This window comes from Balearica regulorum, chromosome 6 (assembly GCF_011004875.1).
Source record: "Balearica regulorum gibbericeps isolate bBalReg1 chromosome 6, bBalReg1.pri, whole genome shotgun sequence".
Lineage (NCBI taxonomy): Eukaryota > Metazoa > Chordata > Aves > Gruiformes > Gruidae > Balearica > Balearica regulorum.
Window position 1 is genome coordinate 37003588 of NC_046189.1, and position 12512 is coordinate 37016099.

General features: G+C 41.6%; 1 protein-coding gene and 1 long non-coding RNA gene across 5 annotated transcripts in view; one reads left to right on the forward strand and one right to left on the reverse strand.

Annotated features, from left to right (window-relative positions):
• The window catches only part of LOC104639011 (von Willebrand factor D and EGF domain-containing protein), a 186380-nt gene that overhangs the window by 80473 nt on the left and 93395 nt on the right, over window positions 1–12512 (reverse strand). For all 4 annotated transcript variants that reach the window (XR_012836185.1, XM_075757244.1, XM_075757245.1 and 1 more), the window contains exons 12-13: window positions 5556–5692; window positions 4341–4502 (exon numbers count right to left, since the gene is read on the reverse strand). Coding sequence is in view for 3 of the 4 variants with exons in the window: in XM_075757244.1 (XP_075613359.1) it covers window positions 4341–4502; window positions 5556–5692 (299 nt within the window). In the remaining variant the exon portion in view is untranslated. The remainder of the gene's footprint in view (window positions 1–4340; window positions 4503–5555; window positions 5693–12512) is intronic.
• Window positions 6256–9252, forward strand: LOC142602392 (uncharacterized). Its single transcript, XR_012836186.1, has 3 exons — window positions 6256–8688; window positions 8765–8840; window positions 9016–9252. It is a non-coding gene; the product is annotated as an uncharacterized LOC142602392 (long non-coding RNA).

Here is a 12512-nt window from a genome sequence, read left to right on the forward strand (position 1 = left end):
TGCTCCAAACTGGAAACTGTTCATTAATAACCAAAAGATCTTTTGGCTCAGCTGGCATTGAACTTTTCTGATTGCTGTTAGTTTTTTTTTTTTTTTTTCTGAGGGATTTTTCAATACCCTTATGGAAACTGTACTCAAATACTACAAGGGTGTCTGTCAAGGAGTTGTGAAACGAAATTAAGATATTTGGCTGAAATTCAGGACCACTTTCTTAATGGCAAATCAGTAAGTAAACTCGCTGGGGCTAAAACAAAAAAAACAAAAACCCCCCAAAAATCCCCCCAAAAAGGAGAATGCATATTATTTAGTTGATTTTAAATTAACCTTTAAAAGAAGTGCTAGAGTGGGTAATACCAGATGGCAACAGTTCCATTGCCATAGAGAGGTACATTGGAAGAACAGTCACCTCCTGTCCCAGCTCACAGTTTCCTGAACACGTAGGTAATTTAGAAAGCCTTAAGTTACCATGACATTTTTCATATATGAATGTTTACACAATAAGAAAGAGTGAAGTGAGTTTATATTTTCATTTTTCTACAATAAAAATGAAAAGATACCAGACTAGTGTGGAAAGGGTCAACTTTTGAGAAAGCATTGTGACACCTCTTGAGACATGTGCATGTTAAAGAGCACCCCAGAATACCACCGAAGGCCATGCTAAAACCACTGATGAACACCAGCAGGAAAACAAAGCCCTTTCTGTCAGGTATTTTTTAGGTTTTGGCTTCTCACAGTCAACCTAAAGCTGCTGTTTAGCAAATATAATAAGACCTTTGCTTTGGATCAGTCAGGTACCCTTTCTGTCCTCTTGCTATAAAAACAACCCCCAAGCCCTCCTCCATCTCTCCAGTGACCCCCGAACCTGAAACAATCTCAGTCCCTTTACAAAGGACTTTTACAAGGTCAAGAGTATAAAGTTTTTTAGTCAATTAATAAACTATTTCAGTTCACAGAAAGAATGTATGTTAAATTGAGCAAAGATCACTGGAAGTGCACAGAGTAAAAATTACTTTAATAAGTTTCATAAAAAGCATCAATTATCAGAAGTTCACTAAGAATGATCTGAAAATATAATACAGTAGATCCTCCCACAATTTCACATCTGATGGTTCTCAGCTCAAAACACACTGCGAGCGAAGAGCGTTTGTTTCTGCAGAAACCAACACCAGAAGGCAAACAGGCAGTATTCATGGGTATTCGCAATTTGCAATTGTGAGAGAGACACAACTGCTTTGGACTAATTTAAATTGAAGTCAAATTCATTGGTATAGGTTTAAAGAAGAAACCCCAGGTTTTTTCCTGTGCATCAGCTCAGCCGAGATGTTAGATGTTGTGTGTTATACTAAAGGTAAAAAATCTTTTAAAAGAAATAAAGAACTTATGCTGCAGTTTGAGAGGAGGAAAAGATAAAACAGGCAACCCCCTTAAGATCTGCTCTTCACTGAAAGGCAGTGCTTATTGGCAGCAAGACTTCCATTAAGAATATATTATTCCTAATGCAATTTACATTTCATTTGATTCTTTTACCAGAGCGTCCAACGTTGTCTCAATACCAGTGCACTAATGATGGGTGAAGAAATGGGTAGACAGGGAAAAATACAAAAAGCTATAAAATTGCACTAATTGTTCTGTCTGAAGTGAGCATCGTGAGTGAAATGTAACTCTTGCCAATTTGATTTTTTTTTTAATCTGTATTTTTTTCTACATTCTATTATAAACATCCATTTTGGTGTCTTTTTAGAATTGGGTTGTTTTATAGCTATTTTAATTGCTTTTCCATTAGTCACCTTAGTGAGGTGGAACAAATACTTCAATGAGACCTAAGCTGAGCAAACGTCTCTTCAAATTCGGTTGGCCCTTAAAAGCCAAAGATGCGCTTAGAGTTGTGCCTTGACTGCTTGAACATATGTATCATGTGGAAAGAATGAGCCACTTCTTCTGGATAAGCAGTCGGGACAATCAGGAAATCTGTCACCTCCTCCTGAAGTATTTAATTCATCATGAAACAATCTTGGCTATTTGTACCACTCATAATCTACATACAGTTTGACTCGTACAAATGTTTGTAAATGAAAAATGAAAGCTACAAAAACTTGCTGAATTCAAAGTCGGTTTCTGCCTCACTGACTTTTTAACAAATATTTTTTTCTGCTCTTGACAAATACAGTCAACGATAAGGAACTGAGGATAAGCGAGAGACCTACTTCCCAAATTAGATAAGTGCCTGCCAAGCTCTTTCACCTCTTCACCCAGGCATCTGTGTGGGCAGCCCAAGTCATCTGCTGCCCAAGTAGGAGTTTGTATGTTGATATCTAAACTAATTATACCAAATGCTCTGGTGTAGCCCCATGTACTTTCTTATCTACGTTCGGCAGCATGTCATGGAGAGAATGAGCAAAATCTGAAACATGAATACAAGAGCAGGTGAAATGAAAGAGCACTGAGAACACTTTGTGAAGCCCCTATTCCCCTAACATTGGTAGTGAAAAAAGCTTATGTGAAACTCTGCTCATTCCTGTGAAATTTGATTTGAAGGGGGAAGAGATTCTGAAAATATTAAACAGTGATATTTCCAGAAAGAATTGTTTTGATTTTTGTTTCTGAAAAACCTTCTACCTACATTTTAAAAAGCATCTGCTAACCTAACCCAGAAGATCAATGTTGCAGTATGTCTTATCAGGAATTTTCTGGAGCACAAATTTTTGAACATCTGTGGAATTCATTTCAAATCATTTTTTATGTGGAAAAGCTCCACCGTTTTGTTCTCTGTGCCGCCGTGTAAGGCCAGCTGCCTTTGAAACCGAGCGCTGAGCTCTGCCTTCCCAATTCATTCAGCAAAAAGATCCACAGGAGAACTAGGATTCGCACGCAGCCGGTCGGGCCGGACTGAGACGATTTAATTGTCCGTTCGCTGCATAGCCATGAACCTGTTCTTTCTGCAGGGTTTGAAGGAGAGGGAAGGGGCAGAAGGCTTACAGGTGCAGAGGTTTTCTTGAACTCGAGTGCAAGGGAAGAGACATTCTGCATGTGGTTTTGAGAGGAAAAATAAGAAAAATGGCACAGAACTCCTCAGGGCTGAAAGGCAGCACTTGAAAGCAAACTGCATTTTAATACACCTGAGCTGCAGGGAAGCTATCCTAGTCACACTGGAGAAATGCCTCTGTGCACGTGCAAAATTCTAGCTGTTCTCTTGGGCCAGGAAACTCAAAGGTGTCTCCCTCTCGCATCCTTCCTTCATGAGGTGGCATTTCATCGCACAGGTGGCAGAGTTCAGTATCTCCTTAGAGAAGTTTTGGAGCCCTAAGCAGAGGGACTGCTCTCCTGGTTCAGCCTCGGTGTCTGCCCACTCTGATGGCTCCATCTCCAGAAGGAAGGCTCAAGGTCCACCCCAGCAGCCGACAGCCAAGCTCTGCTCGATAGAGATCGTACACCAACCTCTAAAAACACAAATCCCTATCTATTTACAATAAATTACTGGATAGAAAACATGCTCCATCAAACATCTTTGTGTTTCCCCTAAGCCACGTGGCAGCACATGGGGTACAGACAGCTGTGGGGTGCAGGACAGGCAGCAACGCCGCAGTGAAGTGAGTGCTTTATGCTTTTCATTTTTACATGCTGCAGTTTTCAAAGCACATCTGCAGTCTTTCTACCATGGCAATATGCTTTTCTCAGCTACGGAGCCTTTAAATGATCTCAGTCTTAAAAAAAACAGCCAACCAACCAACCAGCCTGCAGAAAATAACCATACAGAGCGAGACCAAGGGTAGCAGGCACAGGGTCAGCAAGGCACTGATTTCCTGGAAATATTTAGAAAATAGATGTCATTTTGTGAGCAAAAGAGGCTAAAACCAGAGCAGAGAACCTGGCATGACCGGGTACTGCACATGCTCCTTCCTGCAGTCATTCAAGGCCATAACACCTCTGCTCACGCCGTGCCAGCCCTCACCTGCTGCCCAGGAGTGGCAAGGACCAGCCCTACAAACGGGGCGTCAAAGCCGTCTTTTACTTGCTGCCTAATCAGGAGTTTGAGCTGGGGTTTCCAGAAATGAAGTACTAATGATTAACAATTGATTAGTACAACTGCATCAATCTCAGGTGATTACCTGGAGAAGTGATTGTAATTTGCACTTTCAGATTGTCTACAAAGACACCTGGTTTTTCCTCATATTGTTTTGGCTGCTTCTTTTTTTTTTTTTTTCTCCCTATATGACTTTAACGTGAGTATTTCTACAAGCATTTTTATTTCTGAAGGGAAGCAAACTGTGCTTTGCATATCAATTTATCATGACAACTGATTTTCTCCTAAATAACTTCTTAGAAACATAAGAAATTCCTACTTTCACTTGCCATCTTGCAAACGGCTCATCGCCAGCCACAAAGTGCACAGCCTCTGTCTCTGTGATGTTCAGGAGAGGAATCTGGCAGTCAACAGCCTCAGAGCTGAGAAAATCTGCTTTTGTGGTTTCTTGTTCTCTTGATATCCATTCGCCATTGAGATGCTACAGTGAAACAGAAGGAGAGTGCAGAAACTGAAGGCTCATAAAAAAAAATTCCAGTTGTCAACATATGTTTATATTTCTAATTAATAATATAAGACATTTCCAAACAGCTTATTTAAAAGAAACGATGCTGTTAACATAGCCACAGTAAAAAGCAAGCCGTGCTCGTCTATGCAAATGCATAGAGCCGCTTGCACTTGGGATGAGCAGCCGGGATGAGACAGGGTAACGTGGTGGAGCCATGTTGTGTTTGCTCCTGGAGCTCAGCAGCCAGGTCATTGCTCCTTGAAGGTGATGTCTGCTGCTTATCTAGATGAGCTGCACAAGACATCACTGCTTGTTAAGAGCTTGCGGAGCCCTAAGCAGGTATGGCAGGCAAATCTCAGCTAGGCCTCATTAATGTGTAGGCACTGATTGAGAATCAGGCTGAACATCTTTGATGAGGTGGATTTATGAAATGAATCAAACCCTTCATATCTGAGTATGCTGATACAGCAAATAATTCAGTCCTAGCATTACCCATTTATAGTTTATGATAAAATTAGTGTTAGCAGAAGAGATGGGTTTAATAGTAATTAAAACTTCTGACTTGGTATTGACCTATGACTCAGAAAATTCAGTAAGAGCCTCTGTAACTATGTTGAGGAAACCTTATATTTAACCACAAAACTTAGCATTCAAATTTGTTTAGGAAAACCACCAAGCGTACCGATTCCAGATGCACAAAATGAGAAATAATATTGTGATTTCAGGCTTCACAGGACTACAGTGCAGTTGAACCAAACAAGAGTTAAACAAAACCCCACAGAGAAAATTAGCAATAACGCATAGCTGTGCATTTCCAAGGAAGCAGTCCTGGAAAGGGCTGAGCCTCTTCAGCTCCCCTCGTTCACAGCAAATGTATTGGCAATGCGTTTTGAAGGTATTTGCACCCCACTGTGGCAGAGAGAGATGACGGCGCTCGGCACGGTTCAGGGTAAAAGACTTTAATACAGACATGTCAAAGTCTGACTGTATGATCAATACTTTACAAACCCATAGGAAGTTGCTTACAATTAACCTGGTGACCTCGCAGCGCAGGTTGGGTGACTCTTTGAAGCCAAGGCCAAACACCCGGATCCTGGTGCAGTCGGAAGATCGGACGTCGCAAAGACCGCCGTTCTCTAAGCCTGTGATTTCCAAAGCTTGCTCTGAAAGAGTGAGATAGATATAAAGCTTGAGAGAGTAGTACTTACATGCTGTTCTGTTCTGGTTTATCAAAGATTTTTTTGTTGTTCCTGGTTGTTTGGTTTAATTCTTTTCCTTGGGGGTCTTTCTTGCTCCCCTGTGAATTTCTCGTGGAAAAAGGATCAGCAGTTGTCAAAATGGGAAGCAGTAAACTTCCTCTGAATAACTGCTCTGTGCACCCAGCACTGCAGGATGTATCAGCGAGCGTTATACGGCTCATGGAATCAATTAACTGAAGCTGCAGGTTCATGGTAAAAGGTCTTCAGTGGTAACACTTCTGCTGACCCAGGTAACGGGATGGGATCACAGCTGAGAGGACAGGGTGTCATACCATAGAAGATGACCGTGCCACCAGGCTCCTCATAATGTGAAACAGCAGTACAAAAACCAGTCTTTTTTTTCTTTTTTTTTTTTTTCCCCCCAAAAGCTATGGATGCAATAAAAGTAATGATCCCCAAAGGAATGCTTGCTTGTGAGGGTTAAGTCATTAATGGGTGGCACTCAGCTCCGCACAGTGTCAGCACAAATGTCATGCACCAGCTAAGTTTCACCTAAATCCTATTTTGAGGCCTTAAGTAGGGCTTAAGTGATGTACAGCCTGTGCTGTCCCCCTTACAAGGTTGAATTTCACCCGTTACTGTTTTTCAAATGTTTTATGATTCTCAGGTAAAGGTTCATTTGTGTTCTGTTGTACTTTCGGTATTCACCATTTAAAATTGCTCATTGCTTTCATCTTGGGGTTATTTTTATGGACTCAAAATGCAAGTTCATTGGATCGCAGAATTCACATCTTTATTTTAGAAAAAAATATAATTGGGCAGATATTTGCATTGGCACTTGGATAGCACAGCACTCAGAAGGTCTCTAATATCTTACGTCAATAGCAGCAACAAGTCATGATCATGGTTTCTTACTTTTGTTGATAATATTTATAGTTCTAATGGTCAGGAGAAGCCACTACAATGACAAATAACACAAAGCAGAAAATTTACTTCTTGTTTCCTGAACAACACTTAATAGCAGGGGCATGACCGGGAGCCCTCGGAGGCATGTCGTGCACCAGCACGGTGCAGCGCGAGTTGCTCTCCCCGTTGCATGGCAGGGAGAGGCTGCTTAGCTTTTCCTCTTCCCTGCCCCATCACCACTGCTCCGGCAAAGCAATATCGCCCATCAATTTTCTCTGAGCTGTAGCTTGTCTAAAAGAGAAGCTGCGTCGCCTAATATTTTAATGGTACATTGGTTCAGCTCCGATTCAGGGGGCAAAACGCCCTAGGCTGAGTTGATAACCTTCCCCAGTACCACGCTGCTCCTTCAGGGCTCTGCCATTGAAGCTGTAACTAGGATGAATGCAGTTTAAATACTGCGATCCCACCAGATTGCAGCCCATAACAACATAGCTGCATGACTCTCATTTTTCCAGAGAAAGGAAGGAAAGCAACATAAATGTGAAAAATAGCGAAAAGACTTTTTCTGTACTTCTGAAATGCTTTTAGCTTTCCTTTCTTTTATTTTTTTTTATTATTGATTTTATTGCAGCAGTATTAGCAGCACTGTTGGACACTGCAATATTTACAAGAGGAGAAATGGTTTACAGCTTATCAGCATTCATCAGTTAGTTGTGGATTCCTGTAATGTACAAAACTATTAGTCAGATGTAGTGAATGGTTTTGATAAATTGCCTTCTTCTGTGGTTAGTGCATAAAAATTAAAAAAGTAAAAATGCTTCATTATGTTTTTCATGAGATTTTAATAGTTAGCCTCCCTAGAAAGGAGGTAGCTGGGATTGCATTAACATTTTCATTATCATTGCAGATTTTCAGGCTTCTGTGGGTGAAGTAAAATCTCACAGCCAGGGAAGGAGCGAGGCACAGGCGTGTGCTCCTGCAGCCATTCCTCTTCCAGGAAGGCACTCTCAGGTTGGTTGCTTGTCGACGTGCCCCGTGTGCTTCCCTGAGGGTTTCCTTACATCTTTATAAGCATCCTGACACTACCGCGACACCATTGTGTCAGGGCCAGGGCCAGATTGTCCAGCCTCGACGCTTTTTGAAACGACTTACAGCACCAGCACGGCATTTCGTATTTATTTCTCTCTGTACACACTTTTACACAGCATCTTTAAATTGATCTAAATCTGGAGGAAATATGTTGCCATATATGCTCTGGATGTCTTCTCTCAAGATTTGCCATGTTGTGGGTTAATCAGGATGAAAATGAGATTTCTTTTTCTGCTGAATGGGGTGAAAGGTTCATGGAAGAAAAACGTGCCTTGTGTTTTCTGTAGTTTGTTGAAGGTGGAGAAGGAGTGTTGCTGTTCGAGAGGGCTTTCTTCTGTTACCCCAGCCGTCTTCAGCTGGGAGTACTCTAAAGGGAGGGATGAGCAGCACGGTTGTGTGGGAGACCATGTGTAATTTAAAGTTCTATTCCTTTATTTCTAGCTGAAGATGTAGTACAGAGGAGGTGGTGGAGTCCCCACGCAGAGTTTTAGCAAGGCCTTTTGGAAGAGGAAGAGGGAGAAAGTCTGATGGGAAATGAAAGTGATTATGAGTCCTTTTTAAACAAACGGATACTAGAGTTCAGATCTTAGACCTCAGTATAGGCAGTACATCACTTCTGAAAATGGTCATTATTTTTCTCCAACTGTTTTTTTAAAATGAGATACCACATTTACTGGGTGCAGGAATTTTAGGCATTTGTTTTTAATGTGGTTTTCTGTCTGTCTCTTCCTCTGCCTTCTAGTTTGGTCATATATTAGCCAGTTTCAGCCAAACATGGAAGGTGAAATCTCAATGACATTAGCTTCGGCGATAGCTGGGTACTCAACCCACCCCCCCTCTTGCTGGGGGGAACACAGCCAAGGTTTGGCTGTTGTTCATCACTCCCCACGTTAGCGGGTAGGTAGTTAACGAGCCTGTGCATGGCACACGCTTGTGAGCCCGGGAGGTGGAGACATGAGAAGGAAGTATTGGAGAGCCTGGAAAACCTTCGCAAAAGAGCTGCAAGTAGTTGAGGAAGAAGGGAGGGGAGAAAGACAGGAGCTAAGGAAAGAGCTGGGAAATATCACAAAGGTGAGAGTAAGGGCAGAAGTGCAGATATCCAGAGGAAGCGGAGGTCGTGGAGAGCGGGGTGGGTGGCTGATGTCTGCAGAGGGGCAAGTTAGAGGCAGGAGAGAAATCTGCGGGAAATCCAGCAGTGCGCGCAACAAGCTTGTGAAAAGTATGATCTGCCTGAACATTAAGAATTTATGTTTAGGAGTGTGAAAGCCAAAATATAACAAAATCCAGGACAGAACATCCTCCTCCTCTTCTCTTTATGGTCTATAGGCCAAAAATGCACTTTGACGTTTACTGGTAGACTAAAGCCCGAAGCTCAGGGTAGCACCTGGGGCTCAGACGGGTGGCAGGGTGCAGTCACCTGGTGGAGGAGGATTTAAGGAGCTGTGTGTTCACATCCGCTGGCTCAGACACGGGCACCTCGATGCATCTCTACCGCCTGGTCTGCGCGCACACCAGGGAAACACATCTGAAATGTGTCTGTTGGTAGAGCATCGCATTGGGACACTGATGAACAGCAGAAGACATTGGGGAAAAAAAAAGTAAAAAACCCTCAGGTTTTAATAAAGCTGTCTTGGGATAAAAAGGGGAGAGGACTCTGGAGTTGAGGGTTGCATCTAAAAGGCCTCCAGATCTCAGGCCATCAGACAGGAGTAAGGGATCTGTCCTGTTTGGTTTGCAGTGCTTGCGTTGTGCCTCGAGAGAAGGGACCCTCGCGGTCCCTCTGCTTCACCCCCAGTAGGAATTTGCAGGAAAGAATACCAAGTTCAGAGCTGCTGGAAGTGCTGACAGTGTGGTTTCTGTCTGTAAGTATTTACATGAGTCAAACCTGACAAGGAGAACAGGCTACAGAATAGATTTAAAAAAACCCTGCATAAATACATGATTGGTTTTATAGATATTTGTTGTAGTGTGTTATGTAAATAATAAGTATGCACAAACGTAGAAGTAAAATGGAGACAGTTGACACGATATCGAGAATCTTGCAAAACTACACTTATTGAAGTCTTGCTGATGGGTAGATATGGTTCATGTTGAATTTCCACTTTTGGTTAGAAAAATATCCTAGCACAAATAAACATTCTTCTGCAGTGTTTGAAAACTACACATGCAACTGTGGGCTGGAGCAGCAGGCCTGAAATTAAAACTGGCAAGAATTTTGTTCAAATAAAGAGAAGGAAATGGACTGCCCTGCTTTTCTTGATCAGGAAGATAAATAAGAAACCTAAGTCATGAAAAGCAAATCAAGAACCATATCATAAGCGCTGGGTATGGTCACAACTTTGCTGAAGTGCAAAAGAAAATTTTCCATATTGTCCATTTGCCCTGTCCTGGAAATCACACACCTAGTTGAGCAAGCCGGTGTGTCCGAGCTTGCAGGCGTGCTTGTGCACAGCCGGCTATTGCAGCTACGGGGGTGCTGGATCAGAGCAGACTGGTGCTTAGCCATCTCACAGCTTGGACACAGCAAGTCTGAGTCTGCCTCCATTCCAATAAATGCACAAATATTGCATTTCTTTCTTTTGTATGTAGGGTTATTACAGCAGTCATATACACAATTATTGAATGCATTATTCTGGAACTCATGGTATCCATAACCAAAGCTCATTTGAAAATCCTTCCTAAGAAAAAGTATTAGCAGCTGTATACTGTTTGCCAGGATTTTTGCACATCACTGATTTCTAGATGAATACTGTGTTTGTCCCCGCTTCCAAAACCAGTTCTCAAAGAACCAGAGTTTGTCATAGTACTGAACTATAGACCTATGATCTTGGGCTGACATGGAGAGAGTCTGGTTTTCTGCTTTGAGGGTCTCTGGTACCCAGGCTGGCTTGCAGAAATGAGCCCTGGGAGAGGATGGTGAAGGCATTTTGCAAGCACTGACTGCATGCGAGAAATGGACTGGCTCAATTTCATACTGAAAGCATCCGTGTGCTGCAGCAATATGGTAGATTATTTTTGCTTCAGAAATCTCACTATGACATTTTATGTCTATTTGATCCCTCTATTTTTACAAGGCTTGCTAGCAGTTTACTTTAGCAACAGAAAGGAAGAGGAGTGCACTGTTAACTACAGGATATTGCTTTTTTTCTACAATATTTTTTTCTAGGTGGTAAAATGTAAGATCTGGTTGTGCGTTCATGGTGTTTCCTGGCATACACTCCAAAGCAGGTCTCAGTTCAAGTCCCTCAAGGCCCTTCAGGGCAGGACCCCCGGCAGCACCTTGTGGGTTCCCACGAATGACTGCAGTGATGCTGCTCAAAGGGATTGGGTCACAAGGGTGCTCGTGGGTGTCGTCATGGTCCTTCTGTCCACGCTAGTATCCAGTTGGTTGGCTTTAGTAATTTTCCCATCTTTACAGTTACTGAATTAGAATAAGATCTGTTATTACATTTGGGGTTTTTTATTCACAATCCGTTGAACATTCTGAACTGGTAGAATGTGAGTTCTTTACACAACATAAAACTTGATATAAAAGCGTTACAAGTTTGCTCTGAATTTCTAGCTTTGGTCAGTTTAAATCAGATCTTTTAATGTTTTGCAGATTTTAGTTCTATAGCTCATAAACTATCATGAATTTGTTATTTATCAGGTGTGCGTGTGTGAGTATTGGGGGAAGAAGGTTGTTTGTTCAGGGCTTTTTGTTTTGTTTTGAATTTAACAAGATTTAAGGCTGAAATTTCCCACTGTGCCTGCAAATAGCATGATGTAAAGGAGTTATAGGCATGCATCTGGAGTGTCTGGCTTCGGTCAGTTTAAATCAGACCTATACTTTTGTAAACTTTTCTAGCATTTAATTCTATATACTTCAGAAAATGGTTTTGTTTAGCTACATGTTTCACTGAACTGCTTTCACTGCTTTGCATTAAAGCAAATAAACTAATCACCAGAAAAGACTAATCTCCCTGATCTGATTTGCAGGGAATAGTATGGATCACTGAGCATGCAACCTTCCATGTCCCTTATCATGAGGATTTGATATCCTTTTAAAATTCGGTTTCTATTGACTTTGTAACTATCAAGCTAATAGACCTCTTCCCGCTCAGCCAGGGCTGTGCTTTGAATGGAAAGAACTGGGAGTTAAACCAGTAGATTAAGGTTGGTATTGATGTTTGCCTTTTCAGATGCGTTTATTGCATCTGCACCATCAAAAAGCAAACTAAAATTGCTATGAAAGGAAGAAGAGCTTCAAAACTAGCACGAAGTTTGACTAGCACTTGTCAGTCCCTGAGAATTACCCACAAATGCGTTTTATGTGGCTGGGAGAAATCTGTCTCTGTCGATACAAACCAGAGTACATAGGTGTCAGTCTGGATGCGTCAATGGTAGGTTAGGTTCACAATTCTGTGCTTCTTTTCATTCTTGACTATATTTCTCTTGTAAATGGTGTATTTCTTACTAAAAGTTTTGTGGCTGGAGATGTTTGTTCCTTCTAAAAACACGAGAGTGATGTTTTCAAAAGCAGATAAGTCCTATGTTCAAAAATTTATGTTTGGATGAGTAATCTCAAAGCCTTGGTATTTACTCATTATGCCTTTGTAATTATGACTGCTCTTGCCACTTTTGGTTTTAGCCTGAAAAGAATATATTGATGTAAATTTTTATGGCCCAGATCTGCAGATACTAAAGAATAATTTTATTTGTATAAGATGCCATTATTATTAGGATTCATAGCTCACTCAGATGAGGACCACTCCTCTGTGGGAGAAAGAAACTGTTTGTTTTGTAAATA